Source organism: Budorcas taxicolor, chromosome 1 (assembly GCF_023091745.1).
Source record: "Budorcas taxicolor isolate Tak-1 chromosome 1, Takin1.1, whole genome shotgun sequence".
Classification (NCBI taxonomy): Eukaryota; Metazoa; Chordata; class Mammalia; order Artiodactyla; family Bovidae; genus Budorcas; species Budorcas taxicolor.
Window position 1 is genome coordinate 160,088,787 of NC_068910.1, and position 24,569 is coordinate 160,113,355.

The 24,569-nt window shown below is 39.9% G+C and overlaps 1 protein-coding gene across 1 annotated transcript in view; it reads left to right on the forward strand.

Annotated features, from left to right (window-relative positions):
- The window catches only part of PLD1 (phospholipase D1), a 228,823-nt gene that overhangs the window by 177,208 nt on the left and 27,046 nt on the right, over nt 1-24,569 (forward strand). Inside the window, exons 21-23 of the mRNA XM_052638648.1 lie at nt 1,145-1,233; nt 16,777-16,890; nt 20,449-20,498. Coding sequence (XP_052494608.1) covers nt 1,145-1,233; nt 16,777-16,890; nt 20,449-20,498 — 253 coding nt within the window. The remainder of the gene's footprint in view (nt 1-1,144; nt 1,234-16,776; nt 16,891-20,448; nt 20,499-24,569) is intronic.

Consider the following 24,569-nt stretch of genomic DNA (forward strand, 5'->3'; position numbering starts at 1 on the left):
TTTCTTATCTCTCCTTGCTGTTCTCTGGAACTCTGCATTCAGTTGGATATATCTTTCCCTTTTTCCTTTGCCTTTCACTTCTCTTTTTTTCTCAGCTATTTGTAAGGCCTCCTCAGACAACCATTTTGCCTGTTTGCATTTCTTTCTTTTGAGGATGGCTTTGGTCACCACCTCCTGTATAGTGTTATGAACCTGCATCTATAGTTCTTCAGGTATTCTGTCTCCCAGATCTAATCCCTTGAATCTGTTCACCACCTCCACTGTCTGTCTAATCATAAGGGATTTGGGATTTGATTTCAATCATACCTGAATGGTCTAGTGATTTTCCCTACTTTCTTCAATTTAAGCCTTAATTTTGCAATAAGAAGCTCATGATCTGAGCCACAGTCAGCTCCAGGTCTTGTTTTGCTGACTGTATAGAGCTTCTTCATCTTTGGCTACAAAGAATATAATCAATCTGATTTTAGTATTGACCATCTGGTGATGTCCATGTGTAGAGTTGTCTCTTGTGTTGTTGGAAGAGGGTGTTTGCTATGACCAGTGCATTCTCTTGGCAAAACTCGGCTAGCCTTTGCCCTCCTGTATTTTGTACTCCAAGGCCAAACTTAACTGTTACTCCAGATATCTCTTGACTTCCTACTTTTGCATTCCAACCCCCTATGATGAAAAGGACATCTTTTTTTGGTGTTAGTTCTAGAAAGTCTTGTAGGTCTTCATAGAACCATTAGACTTCAGCTTCTTGAGCATCACTGCTTGGGGCATAGACTTGGATTACTGTGATGTGGAATGGTTTGCCTTATGAGTGGATTCAAACTATCTGGGACCCAGAGAAGCCCAATACTTAGAAGAACTGGAAGTGGTAACAAAAAGTTGTGTGGAAGATGATATAAGTGATATTGTTTAGAACTGCATGAGACCCGGAGTGAGATGAGACTTCCTTATATAGTTATTCTCATATAACTTTATATAGTCATTCTCATCTCAGTTATTCCCAGTGTCATTTTCAGGATCAGAACATATCTGCTCAGGGAAATATATATATTTTTAATATCAGTGTAATTTTTAAATTATATACCACATTTTCCTTACTGCATACTTCTAAGATAGAAATTTATTATATAATTATCTCATTTATTTTGCATAGAACCAGTTTTTCATAAGCTGCTCTGATGACAGAGTTGTGTTCAACAAGATTGGCGATGCCATTGCTCAGAGGATACTTAAAGCTCACAGGTAAGCTTTTTAGCATTTTGGTAGAAGCTGTTACTGCAGATGTTCTTGCATTTACTACTAAAATGACTTTTGAAAGCCCATTTTTAACATACCGTCTTTTCCTAGCAGACATGACTTTTGTTTAGCTAGCAGTAGGTTATTGAGTCCTTAAATCTGCGTCAGTCGCTGAGAATTTTTGAGTCTGTTTTTGAGGGACTCTGAATGCTCCCAGAGCAGTCATTTTTTCCTGGCCAGTCTCTTTCCCACGCATTAGACTTGTGATTTGATTTATTTAAAGGCAGACAGTGAGTTGTGTTCACTTAAAAATCATTTTCCCATAGGTTATATTAAAATTCTTGTTACCCTCTGTCTTTTTCAGCTCATGTGATTGTTTTCTTTAATAACACTTCTATTGAGATATAATTCACATACCATACAATGCACCCAAAGTGGACAATTCAGTCATTTTTAGTATACTCACAGGGTTGTGTGCAGCTATCTCTGAATCAATTTTACAACATTTTCATCACTCCAGAATGAAACTCCATACCTATTAGCAGTTACTGCCTATTCTTCCTTTTCTTAGCCCCGGGCAACCACTGATCTACTTTCTTTCTCTGTAGATTTGCCTGGTCTTTGTGGCATCTAGAAATGCCACATGTAAATGGAATTATACAATATGTGGCCTTTTGTGACTTGCTTCTTTCACTTAGCTAAATGTTCTCAAGGCTCATCTATGTTATAAAATGCATCAGTATTTCATTTATTTTTATTGTCAGATAATATCCCATTATCTGTATATGTGTCGTATAAAAGGACTTATCCATTCATCTGTTGGTAGATACTTGGTTTGTCTCTACTTCTTGGCTATTATAAATAGGAGTGAAAGTGAAGTCGCTCAGTCGTGTCTGACTCTTTGCGACCCCATGGACTGTAGCCTACCAAGCTCCTCTGTCCATGGGATTTTCCAGGCAATAGTACTGGAGTGGATTGCCATTTCCTTCTCCAGGGGATCTTCCCAACCCAGGGCTCGAACCCGGGTCTCCCACATTGTAGACAGATGCTTTACCATCTGAGCCACTACCATAAATATTCTGTACTGGTTTTTATGTGCAGACATGTTTTCTTTACTTTAGGTGTAAAATTACTGGATCATATGGTAACTCTATGTTTAACATTTTAAGGAACTGTCAGAATGTTTTCAAAAGTGGCAACACCATTTTACATTCCCATAGTATATGAGGCTTCCAATTTTTCTGTATCATTACTAATAATTACAATTATCTCTCTTTTTGACTGTAGTCATCCTTCTAGATGTAAAATGGCATCTCATGTAGTTTTGATTTGAATTTTCCTGGTGACTGATAATACTGAGTATTTTTTTGTTTATTGGCCAGTCGTGTATTATCATTGTCCATTTTTAAATTAGGTTGTCTTTTTATTATTCAGTTGTAAGAGTTCTTTATATATTCTGCATACAAATCAGATTTATGATTTGCAAATATTTTCTTCCATTCAATGTGTTTTCTTTTTTACTTTCTTGATACTGTCCTCTGAAACACAAAAGTTTAAAATTCTGATGAAGTTCATTATCTTCATTTCCCTTTATTGCTTGTACTTCAGCTTCATAGCTGGAAAACCATTGTCTGGTTCAAAATCATGAAGATTTATCCTGTTCCCCCCTCTAAAAATGTTATAGTTTCAGCTCTTATATTTAGGACTTGATTAATTTTGAGTTACTTTTTGTGTATGCTGTGAGATAGAGGTCTAACTTTGTTCTTTTGTATGTGGAATATTCAGTTGTTCAAACAGCATTTGTTGACAAGTCTATTCTTTCCCTGCTGAATTGTCTTGACATGTGGAACTAGTTCTTTTTATGACTGATTTTAGCTCTGTATAGGAAGAGCAAAATAAAGAAAATCACTGGTTGTGGTTTCATCACTCAGTCATGCCCAACTGTTTGCAACCCCATGCACAGTAGCCCACCAGGCTCCTCTGTCCATGGGATCTCCCAGGCAGGAAACCTGGAGTGGATTGCTATTCCCTTTTCCAGGGGATCTTCCTGACCCAGGGATGGAACCCAGGTCTCCTGCATTGCAGGCAGATTCTTTACCGAGTAAGCCACTAGAGAAGCCCAAGAAAATCATTACATTTTATTGTTTCAATTCATTGAACCTATACAGTGGAGAAGGTTAAGTACATATCCATTTGGAGCTTAAACCATTTTTTGACTTCCAGTGCCATGTAGTACTTTAATATCTTTATTCACATATAAATTATTGGGGCTTTTTAAGAACAATTTACAATGGCAACTACCAGCATTTTTTAACTATTCATTTATTTATTTATGGTTGTGCTGGGTCTTCATTGCTGTGTGGACTTTTCTCTAGTTGTGGCAAGAGAGGGCTGCTCTCTAGTTGCAGTGCATCGGCTTCTCATTGTGGTGGCATGTCTTGTTGTAGCACAAAGTCTCATTAGCTGTGGGTCCCACGCTCTAGAGCACAGGCTTCATAGTTCCGGTGCACGGGCTTAGTTGCTCCAGGGTATATGGGATCTTTCTGGATCAGGGATTGAGTCTGTGTCTCCTATATTGGCAGGCAGATTCTTTACGACTGAGCCACCAGGGAAGCTCACAGCATTTTATATGATTCACAGTTTCTATCTACAGACTCTTATTGAATTTTCACAACTACTCTTGAAAGTAGATCATATAGTTTTGTTGTTGTTACTATTGTTGCTGTACGTTTGTTTTTTTTTTTCTGTTTGATGCCTTTATTAGCATTTAATACCTTTTCATTTTTTTAGTGATTGGTCTGGGGATTGCAATATGTTTCTTTTTCTTTGCCCCATTTTTAAAGTTAAAACTGAGATGAAAGAGGTGATGTGCCTTGTCTGGGACACTAACAGCAGAAGGCAAAAGCAGCTTTGAGGCTAAGTGTTTGGACTTCGGACCAGCTGCATCCCATAGCAGCTTGCAGCTTGGCTCCGGGCCCACCCATGTCCAGCTCTACAATTCCGTGGACTGTAGCCCACTAGGCTCCTCTGTCCATGGGATTTACCAGGCAAGAATACTGGAGTGGGTTGCCATTTTCTACTCCAGGGGATCTTCCCAATCTGGGGATCCAAAAGGCATCTCTTGCTTCTCCAGCACTGGCAGGCAGATTCTTTACCACCACGCCACCTGTATCTCCCATTCATTGACAGGATTCCAGACCACTTCAGGGTTGTTCCGCATTGAGGCAAGCAGTTTGGGCCTTTATAATCTTGTCCTCCCTTCGACCGGTCATTGGATATAGGCCGGCTCCGGGAAATGGGTATGACCTTGAGTGAGGCAGGCTCCTTTGGCCTCTGGATGTCAGTTCCTGAGAAGGACCACCCTGCATGAGTGGTGAGGGGCAGCAGCCAGCACTCTCAGCAGCTGAGGGAATGGCTGTCTTGAGCCCACAGTGAGGGCCTCTGGGCAGTGCAGCGTAAGACTCACCCATCCTGCAGGACCCGTTCCCACGCATCATAATCACCATTTCACAAAAACACAGAGGGCTTAGCTCCACTCCAGCCTTACTGGATCAGAATTTCCTGAAGGGGAACTCAGGCACTTTTATTTTATAAATGTTTACAAGTAATTCCAGGGCACAGCCAAAATGATGTAGTACTCATCTAGAACAGCATGCATGCATCCATGCTAAGATGGTTCAGTCGTGTTCGACTCTTTGCAACCCCTATGTAGCCTTCCAGGCTCCTCTGTCCATGGGATTCTCCAGGCAAGAATACTGGGGTGAGTCCTCCTCCAGGGGATCTTCATGTCTCAGGGATCGGACCTGTGTCTCTAAAGTCTCCTGCATTGTCAAGCAGGCTCTTTACCACCAGTGCCACCTGGGAAGCCCCTAGAACAGTATATATGGCCATAAATATTAATAACAGTCTGTGTTTTTACAGATGACCTTTATTCTTTGCCTTCTCAAATGCTTTTATTAAGAAAGTCACCATAAGACTGTTTCTGAGATAACTTAAAAACAGTCTGTTTACAGTTAAATATACACACACGAGAGACTCCTTGCATCCTTTTCAGTCTCCCAGTTTTAGGGAACAATTTATGTTTACAAAACTGCATTATATTTCTGTCAGCTCTTGCATTTTATTGATACAGGAGTGTCCTTTTGGTCTCTAAAACACACTGAACAAAAAAGAAAAATAATTTTTTCATGAAATTGAAATAAGTCACAAAAATACATTTAGTTGACAAATGAGCTCATTGAGCTGAGCAGTGAATCATGAATTTTGGGGAGCTGTGATCAGCTAATCAGGAGAGTAGGATGAATCTCAGCTTCACTCATCCCCGTTAATAGTTCCCTATAGTATATGGTTTAATAAGTATCTGTAAGATTTGTTTTTAACTGTTTGGAACCTGAAAGGATATTTTTCCTTAGCATATTAATTTGTCTTCTGAAATCTGCACTTGTTCTAAAATTATAGCACTTTTTAGAGCTGGAAAGAACTTTAAGATATATTCTGATGGAGTATTTCCCAGTGACCCTGGGATCCATGGTTAGAGAGCCTGGCAAGGTAGCATCTGTTGCAGATTTTATCTCATGCCTGGGAGTTCACAGAGCACATTAAAGATGGGCCATTTCAAGCTCATTCTGTAGAAACTGGGAAACAAAATCATCAAATTTCAAATTCACTGTGTGTCATTTCACTTTGATCTCACAATAGTCCCACTTGCTTTGACAGTCACTTCAAAGCGGTATGTGTATCACTCATTCAGACTTCCAGTGGGCACACATACGTATCCCAGAATCATATTTCACATTTTCCCCCTTCTCTGTGTCTCCACATTATTGTTCATCTCCTGTGTTAATTCCAAATTATAAAATATATATTTATGGAATAATTTCAAACCTGTGAGCTTGTATTCTTAGGAGAAAGGTAAAAGGAGGCTGCAGGCAGCCTCCTTCTCGCTGAGAGCCGTCATGGACCATCCCCAAGCTCACCCCTCTCTCTTCCTTCCTCTCTTCTCAGTCTCAGAACTGCCCTGCCAGGGTCACATGCCTAGCAACAAGCATAATTTTGGCTGTTGGAAAAAGAATAGAATCCAGCACAAAGCAGATGGAGGGAAACAGCAATCAGCATTCGGCCAGCCTAACCAAGGAATGCAGGCTCTCTTCCAGAGCCCTCCCACCTTAGAGAGGTCGGAGTCTTTAAATTGCTCACTTTTCTACCAGACCTGTCAGCCCCACACCAGTTCCTACAATGAGTTCTCTGATCCCCTTACTTTTTCCTGGTTCCTTCTCAGCATCCATAATTCTCTACAGAACCAGGCCAAGCCTCCATGTTCTGATTCATAACCTAGAGCCTCATCCGTGCTGAACCAAAAATAGCTGTGGAAATCTCTGCAGAAAACAAAAGGTCTCCTCTAAAAACCAAAACTGTCCTGGAGGTGCGACCAGCTCTCAACCAGCTAGAAGTCTGTCTTTGACAACTCAAATAGGACTAGAGATCAGGGAGAAGAAATCATAATCCACAGCCTAACACTGACGCTTTGTACCATGTCTGAATAAGCCAAAAGACAGAGTAAAACCAATTGATCCAACTAGAAGACGTGAAACAGTGTGTGCATACATGGATGGTTTCTGAGCAGGAAACCATTTTTGCTTATGGAACCTTCACATGCATGATTTTGCTGCCCTGGTGAAAATTTTTAAGTGAAACAGTGCATTTTGCACCATTATCACTACGAGGTTGACACAGGCAGTGAAATAGGAAGTTGATTTAAATGCATCTGTATTTTGATATTAAACTGCATTGGAAAATACAGTTTGGAAAATTTCTCAAACTCTTCATGCTTCCTACAACTGTAGAATAGTGCCAGATGATGCTTACAACTTGGCCATGAGTGATGGTATGAGGAACCTCCTCTGGAGAATCTGAAAGTAATTGGGAACCGGATGTCTGGAGATCTGGGTTCTTCCCAGCTCTGTTGTCTACAGGCATTTGACCTTTCGAATCTATCATTTCTGCCTTTCTGGGCACTCCATTTTTTCACCAACAAGGAGAATAATAATATCTGCTCTACCTAACCCGTATGAATAGATGTGAAAGCAATTTGAAAACTCTGAAGGACCAGCTCATGTAAGAAATTACTATATTATTTCCAGGATATTCATCATCTGGAAATGTGCTAGCTCACACTAAAGTCGAGCAGGGATAAAGAATCACAATTCTCGAGTCAACTATTTATTGTTGTTGTTGTTCAGTCACTAAAGTCATGTCCAGCTCTTTGTAGTCCCATGGACTGCAGCACACCAGGCTTCCCTGTCCTTCACTATCTCCCGGAGTTTGCTCAAACTCAAGTCCATTGAGTCGGTGATGCCATCCAGTCATCTCATCCTCTGTTGTCCCCTTATCCTCCTTTCTTCAACCTTTCCCATCCTCGGGGTCTTTTCCAATGAGTCAGCTCTCTACTTTAGGGGGCCAAAGTACTGGAGCTTCAACTTCACCATCCTTCCACTGAATACTCAGGGTTGATTTCCTTTACGGTGACTAGTTCAACTATTTAGAAACTATTTAGAATTAATACTATTAATTTCTATCAATTATTCAGAAATTAATATTTATGTTAGAAACAAGTGTTTTCCTAAAAAGATGTTGAATGTGACCCATTTTAAATTATTAGATGACTATTGCTGGATAAGGACAACCTACTTTGGTTCCCTATGACTGGTGCTTCCTCATTTTGTGACAAGTAGAGGCACATGATTGAAACTCTGTCTAGAGATGTCCTTCCAGAAATCTATAGCTGACTCCTCATAGGAATCAATTTTTGGATTCCTCATTATTGACTGGATTACACCTTCCTCCCAAATATAAAATAAAATGTATTCCGAAACATAATGTGAGTTCAGTTTTGCTTTAACTTTAGGCATTTGAAGGTGTACAAGCTTTCTAATTAAAGTCACTGGTTGTTGACTGATTAATAATGTTATCAAATCACTTTTGAGTCATTCCACATCCAACATGCTTTTTATGCATTCCTTTATTTAATTCTTTCATCAGTTCTCACATGAAATGGATGCAAATGATTTCCATTCTGCAGATGAGGCAGCTGAGGCCAAGCGTGATTATGGTAACTTGCCTACATCATACAACTGTTGCTGAGTGTAACTGGGGCTCAGATCATGTCTTTAGGACTTCAACTTGTGCTCTTTACCTTGTACCATTGTAGGCTGACTACAAAACTTTGCTCATTCCAGGGGAAGAGGAAATGTTCTCATTTCTCCCAGAAATCTAGGAGAGATACTTTACCTTAATTTTTTTTTAAATCAGATGAACATTTTCTTTCATTTTTTTTGAAGTAATTGCTTGATAGATAAAAATTTCTTAGGTTTAAAGAAAAATCTACATCCTATAATTACCATATCCTATAATTTGCGTACCAAGCTGAAAGAACACGTTGGGTATGTTTCAGAATCACTGTCTTAAAGAAATTTAAGCTGCAGTTACAATAAAAAAAGAAGATAAATATGAAATTTAAGTATACCCATGGCTGGTTTCACATTTTATCTTGTGGGATAACCTCCAAATTGTGTAAAATTCCTGGAGAAGAGGTTACATTAAGGCAAAGATGACAGAATGTGGCAGGAGAAGTTTGGATTTAGATCATTTAGTTGTTCTTATTTGATTCCAAAAATTAGATAAATGGTTTCTCGGCAGAAAGATTAATACTAGGCAGAGGCCAGCAATCATTTTGAGTCTGAGCACGTGCCTTAGCAGAGAGAGGAAAGAAAGGAAAGATTCTTTTTTTAAAATGAGAATGAAAATGACTGGGCTGTAGTGTAGTTTCATAAGAGATTTTTCCGAGTCTCATTTGAGACATCTTATTTGTACTGAGGGACATGCCTGCCGAAGGTTATCAAGCCTAGACTGAAGTCTAAGTTACACATGCTGGACTAACCCTGAACATTCTTACATTTAAAAGTTTGCCATTTGGGGGGCTTCCTTGGTGGCTCGATGGTAAAACAAACAAACAAAAAACCTGTCTGCCAATGCAGGGGACACAGGTTCGATCCCTGGTCTGGGAAAACCCCACGTATCATGGAGCAACTAAGTCCATGCACCACAACCACTGAGCCCACGTGCCACAGCTACTGAAGCCCACATGCCTAGAGCCTGTGCGCCACAACAGAAGCCACCGCAATGAGAAGCCCACGCATAGCAACTACAGAGTAACCCCTGATCTCTGCAGGTAGAGAAAGCCCACCCACAAGCAGCAATGAAGACCCACCCAGCCATAAATTATAAATAAATGAATAAATTCTTTTTTAAAAGTTTGCCATTTTCAAAAAACAACCAATGAAAAAAATTGTGTGTGTGTGCACACACAGTATGCAATGTCCTATCTATAAAAGTCTCACATATAATGTGCAAAGTCATGCTAAATAGAACCAGCATTTCTAGTGGACTAGCAATAATTTTCACCAACTCCTTCATTTACAGAAGAAAGAACTTGAAGTCCAGAAAGGTTTACTGCATTTGAAAAGATTTGCCAAACACAAAATAAAATGAGCCATGTCCCAAACCACAGAGAAGCTACAGACCAACTCTCCCATAACTGATACCACTGTAGAGTACAATTCTCCCCATAAAGAAACACGAAGCCCCAACCACAATTATTATTTCTGGCAACATTACTGCTGCAAAATCTACAACAATGAGAGGATTTATACCAGCTCTTGATGTTTATGGCAGTGAAATATGATCTATAAATCTCAAATTCTCAAAAAGTAAAGAGTCTCGTCACAGGAGAAGCACAATGAGCTCCTCTGAGGCCGTCTTATAGGTCCTGAGACCCTATTCTGAGCAGAAGACCCCTCTTCTGACTGCGCCCTGCTGAGGGGGAGGGGAAGGAGGAGGGGATTCTACCTGAGAGAAGAGCAGGGAGGGCAGCCTGAGGAAAGCCACTGTTTGAATTAGGACTCTGTTTTTAAAGGGACAGGCAGCATTTCAGCAATCACAAAAATTAAAAATATTAGAGATCCCACATTCTCACCACCTTGACAATTTGCTTTTTATTTTCCTATTTTCTTTTTGGTCCATATTCATATATAGACATACTTTCTGAATTGTAATTTATTTCCTTTTCCCAAAACTCACTTGGAGTTCTGTCTCAAGTTTTACTTCCATACAATAGAAGGAAGATGAGTTTAGTTACTTCCTGATAAATGAGACCAAATTCAATGATTTGTGGTTATCTCTGCTTCATATTCAGTCCATCAGGATGCTCCCTGGTCTCTCCTCCTCTCCCACATCCTTGGTATAGACTCTCGGGGCCCCGGGTCTCTGGGGAAGGGCTGCTAGCACTCAGCATTGATCTGGCTCAAGCCCCTTCTGGCATCTGTTTACTGTAGCCTGGGGGCCTCAGCCTTCTCCTTGCAAATCTGCCTTTCTGTCCTTTCTCTTCTATTGCTTCCACACCCTGTAGGCTGATAATCATTTCTGAGCATTCCCTGGAAGCAAGGCTCAGATCCTCGTGGCTCCATATCCTGTTTGAGAGCGAATAGGGCCTGTCATGTTCTCCCTGGAATTCTACTTGAGGACAAAGGGCAGGGTCCCTGCCCTGAGTCTCACTCATTTCTCTATTTTACTTTTTTTTGGAGTATAGTTGCTTTACAATGCTGTGTTAGTTTCTACTATACAACACAGTGAATCAGCTATACATATACATATATCCCCCCTTTTATGGATTTCCTTCCCTTTTAGGTCACCACATAGCATTGAGTAGAGTTCCCCGTGCTATACATTAAGTTCTAATTATCTATTTTCTACATCGTACCAGCACTAATGGTAAAGAACCCACCTGTCAATGCAGGAGATATAAGAGATGTGGGTTCGATCCCTGGATCAGGGAGACCCCCTGGAGGAGGGCGTGGCAACCCACTCCAATATTCTAGCCTGGAGAATCCCATGGACAGAGGAGCCTGGAGGGCTGCAGTCCCTGGGGTCACAGAGAGTCAGACATGACTGAAGTTGACTTAGCCTGCCTGCATAGTATCAATACTGTATATATGTCAGTCTCAATCTCCCAGTTCATCCTGTTGCCGTCCTTTACCCCTTGGTGTCCACACATTTGTTCTCTAGGTCTGTGCCTCTATTTTCTGCTTTGTAAACATGATTGCACCATTTTTTTCAGGTTCCACATATATGCATTAATATACAGTATTTGTTTTTCTCTTTCTGACTTACTTCACTCTATATAACAGTCTCTAGGTCCATCCACCATCCATGTCTCTACAAAGGACCCAATTTCATTCCTTTTAGTGGCTGAGTAATATTCTCTTGTATATATGTACCGCATTTTCTTTCACACTCTTATTTCTTTAAACTCCTGCCTCAGCTCAAAGGATCTCTACCCAGTTCCTTAAATCTAAGAAGCTGATATCTTTGTGCCCTTACTCCTTTGTGAGAGCGTCATCCTAGAGCAAGGCCTCCTTCAAATCTCCAGTTGCTGAGGGGGGAAGTAAACACATCTAAGGAGAAAATCGTAATGGTTAATAGAATCAGTGCCACGTCTGTGATTGTCTTGTGATTGCAGCTCTGCATTAGGGCCGTCACTGTAGCCTACCAGAAGTACTTTGCTAGGAAGCAATCACAGTGGTCGTTTTGTGGCTGTAAGAAGTTATGTCCATGAGTGGCTATAACATAATTTAGTTAATCATCTCCCCATTATTAGACATTTATTTCCAATTTCTAGCTATCATACGTAACACTGCTGTGAGAGTGAGTTTTGAAAGAAAAATTTATTTTAACAAAAAGCCTGAGAATGCAGTTTTATAAAAGTGTTCTGAACTAAAGTGGATAAAACGATCACCTGCATGATGACCTGGTGCCCACTAGCTCTTCTTTTGCTTTTAAAATCATAAATAATTCTGCACAGTAGGGGCTCAGGTTCTTGCCCTACACCAATGGCTGTCATTTCACCACCTCAACGTTGTGAGGATGTTTCAGAAGAGGTTAGAATTCTTAGCAGTCAGGAACCATTGTTTTCTAAGGACTGGATCAAGAAGGGAGACTGGACATGCTTGCACATAAAATTTTCTCTTCATTGACTTAAACTTAGCAACAGTTTTATAGTTTAAAATTCCAGAGCCCTTTGTTTTTTATCGCAGTGAAAATCTAAGTCATTTCTGCTAATTTCCTGAACACAATTTAAAAATTTCATCATTAAGGAGATTTTAAAACTGCTACATTGAAAAAAGAAAAAGAGCAAAGACATTGATATAGAACTAACAGAGTCCCAAGAACAAGCAGATGTGAGTAGTCCGATTTCTACAAACTGACTCTTCAAGAATGTTTTGTCTAAAGATAGGAGATTTTTATAGGACATTTCCAAATGTCTACATTTGGAAGTCATCTTTGCTGTTAAAAAAACACAAGGATACAAGGGAACCATCTTTTACAAACAGAATAACAAATACTTGGTATTCAAGACCAAAAATGTTACTTCTGAGATTTTCTAACCAATGTGAAAGACAGCTTATGTGCATCAGCACACATAGCAAAATAGGTATTTTGGAATTTTGGCATAGCAAAAAATTTGAAATGATTCAATGCCCACCAAAAGAGAACTGGTTTAAATATTATGGCATGGATTTGGAATACTGTCATTTTGTTTTTAAAAATGGGCATCTCTCTAAGTACAAATATCAAAGAATTTCCAGGATCCATTGATAAATTCATTTTTTAAAAATTCAGAAACGTGTTTATAGTATTCTAACATTTGTGTAGAAGGAAAGAATACATATATATGTTTATAAGTTCATAGACTATTTCTGAAAGAATGTAAAAAGTAATACGAATTGCCCTTAGGGAAGGGAAATGAAGGCTAAAAACAAAGGAGTGAAAAAGGAGTTTTTTCACTGTGTAATCTTCCACTTCTGAAGACTTGTTCTGTGAGCATATGTTATCCATTCAAAAATGTAATTTATTTGGTGATTCCTCAAAAAGCTAAACAGAGAATAACTATGTGACTCAGTAACACCATTCCTGGGTATATAAAATAAATGAAAACAGGGACTCAAATATTATATGCCCACATTCCCTGCTGAGCACTGAAGAATTGATACTTTCAAATTGCAATGCTGGAGAAGACTCTCAAGAGTCCCTTGGACAGCAAGGAGATCAAACTAGTTAATCTCCTAAAGAAAAGCATCCTGAACGTTCCCTGGAAGGACTGATGCTTAAGCTGAAGCTTCAGTACTTTGGCCACTTGATGTGAAAAGCTGACTCATTGATAAAGACCCAGATGCTGGGAAAGACTGAGGGCAGGAGAAGCGGGTGACAGAGGATGGGGTGGTTGTATGGCAACATCGACACAATGGACAGGAGTTTGAGCAAACTCTGGGAGATAGTGAAGGACAGGAAAGCCTGACATGCTGCAGTTCACAAGGTTGCAAAGAGTCCGACACAACTTAGCGACTGAACACCAACAATGAGAAATCCACTGCAGCATTATTCAGGATAGCCAAAAGCTGGAAATAGCACAAGTGCCCCCCTACAGGTGACAAGATAAACCAAATGTGGTCTCCACATGTAACAGAATATTATTCAGCCATAAGAAGGAAGGAAATTCTGACTCATGCTACATCATGGATGAATCTTGAAAGATATTATGCTAAGTGAAATAAAACCAGCCACAAAAGGTCAAATACTGTTTGATTCCACTTAGCTGAAATATCTAGACCAGGCACAATTCTAGAGACAGAAAGTAGATTAGACGTTGCCAGAGGTTGCAGGGAGGGGAAATAGGAAGTTATTGCAAAATTATCAGAGTTTCTATCTGGGCTCATGAAAAACTTCCGCAAGTAGAGATCATGATGGTTGCACAAGATGTGAAAGTAACTGATAACGCTGAATGGTACGCTTCAAATTGGTTAACATGGTAAATTTATGTTACATATATTTTACCACTGGCTTCCCTAGTGGCTCAGACAATGAAGAATCCGCCTGCAGTGCAGGAGACATGGGTTTGATCCCTGGGTTGGGAAGATCCTGTGGAGAAGGAAATGACAACCCACTCCAGTATTCTTGCCTGGAAAATTCCATGGACAGAGGAGTCTGGTGGGCTAGAGTCCATGGGGTCCCAAAGAGTCAGACACGACTGATTGACTAATACTTATGTTTTACCACAATAAAAAAATTCAACTAAGATGTAATCTAATTTAAAGAAAAATATCCTGTTGAACCTCTTGTCTATCAGAGGTATTCCAGAAGTAAGCATCCTTCCAACCAGACCCCATCCTCTCAAAGCAAATAGTACCAGGTGCATGCTTTGTGCAAAGGTTCTCTGTTGGGCACCACCCAAAATAGAAAGCTAAGTGGACATACGTCCTCTGTTTCAAAAGGGCTTATCACATATCCTAGCCAGCAGACGTACCTGTCACTGTTGTGTAAAGCAAAGAAGGTGCTGAGTAGGCATGCCAGCCACGTGCAGCAGGAATGTGGAGGCAGAAGCAAGTCAGTTCTGACTGGCATATCCAGGATGCCCTGGCGCGAAGAGCCAGTCATCAGTCCCGCAAGAGGAAGAGGGGTCCTGCGAGGAGAAGGACATCCAGGCTCGGGGGCAGTTAGGTTGGCTGACCTGCTTTAGTGTGGGTGAAACTCTGAACAGAGGGCAGTGGTGTCCTGTCCCTGGAGTGTGGGTCTGGGAGGATCAGACTAAAGGTGATTCTGTAAAGACCGTGGAGACCATGTGCCTGCATGCTCAGTTCCCATAACCCACCAGGTTTCTCTGACCATGAAATTTCCCAGGCAAGAATACTAGAGTGGGTTGCCCTTTCCTCCTCCAAAGACATATATAACTGGCTGTGATTAATGATAAACACCATTGCACTCAGACCAGCTTGTTGAGGCGAGATAGTGTCAATTTTCAAGTGTAAAATTCATTTGGACTTTTAAATACTGTGGCTCAGATAGTAAAGTGTCTGCCTACAATGCAGGAGACCTGGGTTCTATCTCTGGGTTGGGAAGATCCTCTGGAGAAGGAAATGGCACCCACTCCAGTACTCTTGCCTGGAAAATCCCATGGATGGAGGAGCGTGGTAGGCTACAGCCCATGGGGTCGCAGAGTCAGACAGGACTAAGCAACTTCACTTGGTGGGACAGTAGCTTCGGTATTCTTTCTGTTCTTCCCATTTTCTAGCTTAATATCTAGGAATGTGAGCTTCTTACCCTTATCTGACAGAGAAGTTTTAACAGTTTCTATTTTAAAAAAAAAAATTTGCCAACTCAAACTGTGTTTGCCATCTAGTGATTAATTCATGCCATTACAGTACCCTAGTTCAGATTTCCTCATTTCTAGGCTCTGCAGTTAAGCTCAAAGGCCTCCAGACTCTGTCCTGTTGGCTGTGGCTTCTGCCTCGAGCCACACTTTCCCTAAATCTTCATACGGTAAGCTGACATCACAGACCTCAGTAATGAAGTCTGACCCCTCTGAGAGTAGTAATAATATTCACCCAAAAGAAATATGTAGCAGGTTGTTTTTTTTTTTTTAATGTAGCAGTTTAAAAGAAAATGCACTTTAAGGATTATGTATTATGAAAAGTTTAGGTAGATTCCGATTTGAAAATTAACCTGCAGCAGCGTCTTTGTGTGAATGTAGACTTCTCAGATAAATGGGTGAGATTCTGACCATAGTGGATTCCATGGCCACCTTCAGACTTGCCCTTCTTCCTGTGTGTCTTCCAGAGATAAGGACAGTAACAGTCTTGCCTCCAAAGAGGCAGTATCTATTTGAACATAGTTCTCCAAATTTCTGACTTTCTGAACACAGATCAAAGTAAGGACCCACGCTTTCTTCTTCTAAACATTTGTTACATCCTTGAGTTAGCAAAAGCAGCTCAAAGGCTTTTCTTTCAAAGGCTGTTGTTAATCAGTTGGGAGAGTGAACCAAGAAATATTTTGTATATGCAGGAGATTTAAAACTCAACGTCAGTTACTTAAAATTCTTGATGGGCCCAGGGTAATATTTTGCATTTGAAGCAGAGTTTTCAGGGATGAATCAGAGTTTCTGAACGATGATTTCTGCACTAGAAAATATCCTGGGTCCAATATCTTGTTTTTCCCCTGAGATTTAGGCTGTGGGAACTCATTTACTCAGTGATTGCTAACTGAATGTCTACTGTCCGCAGGAAATGGTTAGGATGATATCTTTTCAAAACTTTATTGTAACCTCTTCAGCTTCCATGGGATCCATGCAAGGCCTTCTTACAAGGAATTTTGTCCTAGGAAGGATTGTGCTGTAGAGAGATAGTGGATACAGTTTCCACTTGACTGCCAGGGGCAGCTTATTTTTCAGGTTGTTACGAATGGTTAGCCTGATAGCTGCTTCTGGCTTCCAGTCTAGCAACATGCCTTTCTCTGCCAAAGCCTGGAACGTGATAGAGGGTATTGTGGGAAGCCATTCACTCAGTCTCCAAAACCATGTGAACTGCTTGGCTGTCATTTTTAACTGTTACTGTGTCTTTTTTTTTTTTTTCTTGTGATGAAACTCTCTACCTCTGACTTTTGCAGGGAAAGCCAGAGATACCGGGTGTATGTTGTGATACCACTTCTGCCAGGTTTTGAAGGAGACATCTCAACCGGTGGAGGAAATGCTCTACAGGCAATAATGCACTTCAACTACAGGTGCCAAAGTTCTGAAATCCTCTGTTTTCAGCTTTCAGTCAGTCATGCATGTAAACTGGCCAGAGGCATGGAAATGTTTTTCTACATCTACTCAGTGGAGCGTTGAACAGATGGACACATTTCTTTGTTTTGCATTTGAATCTTGGTCTGTTCACTAGTTGATAAAACTCAAATAGAGCCTAAAATCTTACATGGTAGGCCTAGGACACTTGGTAAGTATAAAAGAACTAAAATATTAGTCTCTCTCTTATACTAATTGCCTATCACATATGTGTATATATACATATATATATAGAGAGAGAGAGAGAGAAAGTAGAGAGTGCTTATCTCCATTTATGAGATATATACACACAATATATATACAAATGTAAAAATACTAATATTTTAGCTATTTGTTGTTTTAGTCGCTAAGTTGTGTTTGACTCTTTTGCAACCCCATGAACGATAGCCCTCCAGGCTCCTCTGTCCATGGGATTTCCCAGGCAAGAATACTGGAGGAAATACATTCCCTGCTCTGAGTGATCTTCCCGACCCAGGGATCAAACCCATATGTCCTGCACTGGCAGGTGGATTCTTTACCATTGAGCCACCAGGGATTTAGTACATATGAATATATATTATAAATGGAGGTAAGGACTTTATATACATATAACATTCTTTATATATAATTATTGTCTTCAAGCCATAAATAGTTATTGAGCTTTCCATATTCCTTGCAGTAAGTAGATAAAAGAAAAAAATTAAATGCTTACAGTGACATGATTTGCACATGATGGTTTATGAGTATTTTAGGCTGCAGTCCTTCAACAAGGTTGGTAATAATAGTCTCTGCCTGTAAATGAAGCATGAAGGTTCTTTCTTGTCTCCTGGAATTTTAATTCTGTTTTTCTTGCTATCTCATTGTTAGAATTTTAGGGAGAATGCTAAGTCCTATTCTCAATATTCTGAAAAGCAGAGTGTCCATATTCACTCCAAAAGGCCCTCGAGGCTTCAGATTTGGCCAGGAGATGATGATGAAAGGACTGAGAGGTCCTAGCCGGTGGGCAGTATAGAGAGGTGGTGCAGAAAGTGATGGAAACCAACCCCCCACTGCCTTCCTGCCTGGCCTTCTTTCCGGGTCACTTAGCTGAGAAGAGTGACCTAGTAACAAGTAAAGGCAGCAGCCCTGGCGTAAATCCAGCTCCCAGTTACAAACCCTGTGACGTGAGACACAAAAGTGCCTACTCAGGATCATATGTCCAAGCAGGGACTAGCACTTGGATATTTTCTTTTAATATCCCATTTTTTAGAACCATTTATAGTTTCCCACCTTTCTAATCAAATTCTTTTGTGGGGAAGGGACAGATAAGGTCTTGTCCCAAACCCTCAGTGTGTGAAGCAGAGAAGGATTCAGGGCCTTGGTCAGATTGGAGGTGGGGGCTTAGATGCGCTCTGGCTTGTGTCCTCGTCCCTAGAGGCACCCCTTTCAGGATCTAAGGCCTTCCAGTGGTTTGAGTGTACCACTGTGGTGGAAATCTTTTTTTTAATCCTCTTGTTTCTTTCTGACTTTTCAAGCATGTATCTTTCTGTCTGCCAGGGTTTCAAGTAAAGATGTTTTGTTTCTTCTGGGGTAATTTTGCCCAGTGACAGTATGAGAAAGCTTTCCCTGTGCTTTGGTCTATACACTTGAAGATTTGCCCACTTCTCGTATTATCTGATTTATAACATGACAAACAAAGCTTTTGAAGTATTTAAGGCATGGACATAATGTTTAATTTGGTTTTATCCACTTCATTTGCCATGCTAATATTATTTTTGGAATTGTAATTACTTCCTATGACTGTTTTCTTGGGTTTGAACCAGCTGAATGAAATAACATGTTTGGCTTTTGTTCAGCAACCGAAACTATAACCTTTTATTATGCAAAAACATCTCTATTTGCTGGCATCATCTTTAATAATATCAGCATTTCCTAGGCATAAGTGTAGTTTTAATTACTTTCATAGAGCAAGCAGATGGAGCATAGAATTTTTTGTTTTGTCAGTCTAATTCATTGTCTATTATCAGAGTCTTGAGAAACAAAACCATTAGTAGAGTCAGCTATTCGAGACTATACTTTTCACTTTTAAGGGGTTTTCTAGCTTTACGGAGAGAGCTCAGGTACAGTAGTTTCTTTAATTCCAAAGGAACTAATGCCACCTTTTCTAAGAGGGAAAACTCATTCATAATCCATCTTTTTAAAATAACATCTCTTTCTGGGCTTCCCTGCTGGCTTAGATGTAAAGAATCTGCCTGCCAATGCAGGAGACTCAGGTTCGATTCCTGGGTTGGGAAGACCCCCTGGAGAAGAGACTATCTACCCACTCCAGTATTCTTGCCTGGAAAATTCCAGGCCAGAGGAGCCTGGTGGGCTACAGTCCATGGTGTCACAAAGAGTCGAACACCACTGGGTGACTAACACTTTCACTTTCTGAAATCTAATATCAATTTTGTAACGTTTCCATTTATCCACCTCAAAACAGCTTGTCCCATCAGTAACAGAAGTGACACTCATATTTTTTTCTTTTAAAAAGGCTATGTACCATCTTCTCATAAAAGCACTTCCTCTGTTTTTACTTGGATTCAGTTCAGTTCAGTTCAGTCACTCAGTCATGTCCGACTCTTTGTGACCCCATGAATCGAAGCACACCAGGCCTCCCTGTCCATCACCAACTCCCGGAGTTCACTCAGACTCATGTCCATCGAATCGGTGATGCCATCCAGCCATCTCATCCTCTGTCGTCCCCTTCTCCTCCTGCCCCCAATCCCTCCCAGCATCAGGGTCTTTTCCAATGAGTCAACTCTTCACATGAGGTAGCCAGAGTATTGGAGTTTTAGCTTTAACATCAGTCCTTCCAATGAACACCCAGGACTGATCTCCTTCAGAATGGACTGGTTGGATCTGCTTGCAGTCCAAGGGACTCTCAAGAATCTTCTCCAACACCACACTTCAAAAGCATCTATTCTTCGGCACTCAGCTTTCTTCACAGTCCAACTCTCACATCCATACCTGACTACTGGAAAAACCATAGCCTTGACTAGACGGACCTTTGTTGGTAAAGTAATATCTCTGCTTTTCAATATACTGTCTAGGTTGGTCATAATTTTCCTTCCAAGGAGTAAGCATCTTTTAATTTCCTGGCTCCAATTACCATCTGCAGTGATTTTGGAGCCCAGAAAAATAAAGTCTGACACTGTTTCCACTGTTTCCCCATCTATTTGCCATGAAGTAATGGGACCAGATGCCATGATCTTCATTTTCTGAATGTTGAGCTTTAAGCCAACTTTTTCACTCTCCTCTTTCACTTTCATTAAGAGGCTTTTGAGTTCCTCTTCACTTTCTGCCCTAAGGGTGGTGTCATCTGCATATCTGAGGTTATTGATATTTCTCCCGGCAATCTTGATTCCAGCTTGTGCTTCTTCCAGCCCAGTGTTTCTCATGATGTACTCTACACATAAGTTAAATAAGCAGGGTTATTGCAATTGGGATTCATTCCTTTGAAATCTCTTTAATTGTTTCTTTCCTTTATATGTTTTCAGAACCATGTGCAGAGGAGAAAATTCCATCCTTGGACAATTAAAAGCAGAGAGTGAGTAACTGCTTTTCTTTTCCTGCATGGTTGTTTCTTGAGACACATTAGGAATTATTAGTGTTTTTACAGTGTGTTTATAGAACTCTTCACAAAAGATAGCCCACAAAATGCTTAGCAGAAATAAATTACTTATTTTCACTAAACTGTCTAAACAGTTGTTGAAATGAAGCCATCACAGCATGAGATGCATAGGTGATAGAAATGAGAGTATTTTTATAAATTTTTTAAAACTTTTTACACTTTTTATTTTTCTTGGCCATACCTTGCAGCCTTTGGGTTCTTAGCTCCCTAACCAGGGGTAAAATGCAAACCCTCTCTGGTGGAAAGCTGAGTCTTAACCACTGGATGGCTGAGGAAGTCCCTATTTTTACAGTTTTTATAATTTATTTTTATTTACTTATAGTAATTGTTTTTATAAGAAGTGGGATTTGTAAGGCACCTCAAAAGACCCCACGTGTATACCTATGGCTGATTCACACTGATGCATAGCAAAAACCAAGACAATATTGTAATTATACTACAATTAAAATTAAATATAAATTTTGAAAAATGACTTCATATGTATCTTCTCCTGTGATCCCTCACCACAGTCCTAGAAAGTAAACAGAAAGGGGTCATCTTGGCTTTAAGGATGAGGAGTTGGTCAACAAGTATGTACGTGGCCTCCTGTGTGCGTGCATGCTAAGTCGCTTCTTTGCAACCCTATGGACTGTAGCCCACCAGGCTCCTCTGTTCATGGGATTCTCCAGACAAGAATTCTGGAATGGGTACCTATTTCCTTCTCGAGGGAGTCTTCCTGACCCAGGGATTGAACCCAGGTCTCCTGTATTGCAGGCAGATTCTTTACATCTGAGCCACGAGGGAAGCCCCATGGCATAGTAGGGACATCCCCAAATCCACTCCTAAATAAAAGCAACAAAAATGCTGGCAAAAATTGTCAAAAATCAACTTCTGCAGAAATTGGGAAATTAACCAAGGGCATGTAACAATTTGTTTATTCAAGAAGGACAGCAGAATCTTGGTAAAAGCAGCCAGCTTTTTAATTTGCCATGTGTCCATCCCCTTCTCCTCAGTTCCGTGGAAGCCTTGAGAACCAACTCCCCATCACTGAGAAAGGAAACCCATAGCCTGCCAGCTACTGGGAGGAGCCGAATAGGTTGAAAGTTCCTACTTCCCACAATCCTCAGAGAATAGTCATAATTTGACCTGACAGACAGTTCGAAAGACTTTAAAATAGCTAGTTTAACTATGTTAAAAAAAACTGAAGGAAATAAATCTAAGGAACTAAAGAGAGGTATAAAAACAATCACTCTCCAAATAGAGACCATAAAAACTAAAAATTTTTAATAATAATCAAATATAAGTTGAAATAAAATGTACATTAGAGATTTCAGTAGCATACTGGAGTATGCAGATAAATCAACAAACTTATAGATAAGTCAATTGAGATTACCCAATCTGAGGAGCAGAAAAAAAAAAGAATGCAGAAAAATGAATGTGGCATTTAGAATAGCCTCTGTTGTTGTTCAGTCAGAGTCGTGCTGACTGTTTGTGACCCCACGGATTGTAGCACACCAGGCTTCCCTCTCTTTCACCATCTCCTGGAGCTTGCTCAAACTCATGTCCATTGAGTCAGTAATGCCATCCAACCATGTCATCCTCTGTCACCCCCTTCTCCTCCTGCCCCCAATCCTTCCCAGCATCAGAGTCTTATCCAATGAATCAGCTTTTCTTGAAAAAGAACAAATGGGAGGATTCACACTCTCAATTTTAGAACTTACTATAAACCTACAGTAATAAAACCAGTGTGATCCTGATATAAGGATAGACATGTAGGTCATAGGAGTAGAACTGAGAATATAGAAATAAACTCCTGACTGTGATCACTTGAATTTCAACAAGGGTTTCAGGACAATTGCATGTCCTGAAATGGTGTTTGAACAACTGGATAGTCACATACAAAGGGATGAAGTTGGGCCTTATACCGTATACAAAAAAAAATAAGTCAAAATGAATCAGGACCTAAAATGTAAAAACTCTTAGAAAAAAACAGACAAAAATCATTCTGACATTGTATTAACATAGGTTTCTTGGCTTTACAACAAAAATATAAAAATAGATTAAGCTGGATTTCGTCAGACATAAAAGCTTTTATGTCCCAATGGACACTATCAAGGAACTGGGAAAAAAAAGACTGAAAAAAATGTTTACAAATCATATATCTGATAAGGGATTCATATCCTAAATACACAAAGAACATTTACAAGTCAACAATAAAGAGATAATCCAATTAAAAATGGGCCAAGAATCTAAATAGACATTTCTCCAAAGAAGATATACAAATGGCCAATAAACATATGAAAAGATACTCAACATCATTAGTCATTAGAGAAATTCAAGTAAAAATCATAAGATACAACTTCATATACCCTAAGATGGCTATGATTTAAGACATTAAAAAGATAATGATGAGAATATGAAGATTTTAGAATCCTCATACATTGCTGTTCGGAATTCAAAATGATGTGGACTCTTTGGAAAGCAGTTTGGTAGTTCCCCGAAAGTTAAACATAGAGCTAATATGTGCTCAGTTACTCAGCTGTGGCCCACTCTTTGCAACCCCATAGACCGTAGGCCGCCAGGCTCCTGGAATTTTCCAGGCAAGAATACTGGAATGGATTGCCATTTCCTTCTGCAAGAGTTACCATATAACTTATCAATTCTGCTCCATTGAATATACCCAAGAGAATTGAAAACATGTTCACACAAAAACAAAGGAAGGAAAAGAAAACAACCAAAAGAAAACTACTACTCCTTTGTTGGAGCAGATTCCCAATGCCAGAAATGCCAGAAAATCCTGACTCTTGTGGCCAAATATAGGCAAATATAATGGGTATGGCTTTTATTTTCAGAGTAATTAAAATACCTTAAAATTGGATAGTGGTGATGATGGTACAACTTTGTGAATATACCTTTTTTTAAAAAGACACTGAATTGCATACTTTAAAGAGGCAAATTTTATGGCCAGTGGATTTTTCAAATGATTTGGAAGCCATAAAAATAATGAATTAAGCCTTTAAGCCTATATAATTTTAAACTTATCTATTTCTGTTTAGTATTCAGTGATTTTTCACAAATGGTCTCCTCAATCTAAAAATCTTGAGAAAGAACTTTGGACATAAGACATGTACATCACCAATAATAAATACTTTCAAAAGTTGAATCTAATTTTATCCAGGACATAAATTTACCAGGGGCTTCCCTGGTGGCTCAGTGGTAAAGAATCCACCTGCAATGCAGAAGACGGAGGAGATGCGGATTTGATCCCTGGGTCAGAGAGGTCCCTTGGAGGAGGGCATGGTAACCCACTGCAGCATTCTTGCTGTGAAAACCCAGTGGACAGAGAGAGGAGCCTGGCGGGCTACAGTTCATAGCGTCACAAAGTCATACATGACAAGCAACTGAGCGCTCACGCACACAGATTTATCAGAGCATTACCCTATCTCTAGGGTAGTGGCTTAAAATGAAGTTGATAGTGAATGAGTAAGGTTCTAAAAGATATATTGATAAGAACAAAATCAGGGGACTTCTCCAGTGGTTAAGACTCTGTGCTTCCACTGCAGGGGTGAGGGTTGATCCCCGAGCAGGGAACGAAGATCCCACATACCATATGGTGTGGCAAAAAAAAAGAAAAAAAAGCATGAAATTTGAAAGTAGATAAAAATGGATGCATCTTTAAAAAAGAAATAAAATCAGAACAGTCATTCAGTAATGACAGTGGCTAGGAAAAATGCAAAGGTGAGGTTATAGGAGAATAAAAAGTCAGAACAAGACTATTATTTAGTTTCTCAATCACAAAAATATCCTGAGCTTATTATAAAGCATTTCCTTTGACTCTGGACCTTTTTTCTTCCTTTGCCTATTCACGGGAAAAATTGGATTTTAGCATAAGAAGTAATTTCAATGTTAAGCCCTATTACAAAACGAGTTCCAAGTACCCTGGGAACAAGTCAAAATCAGGCATCTCTGTGGGGGAAACGCTCATACTCTAAACATGGAAGAATAGAT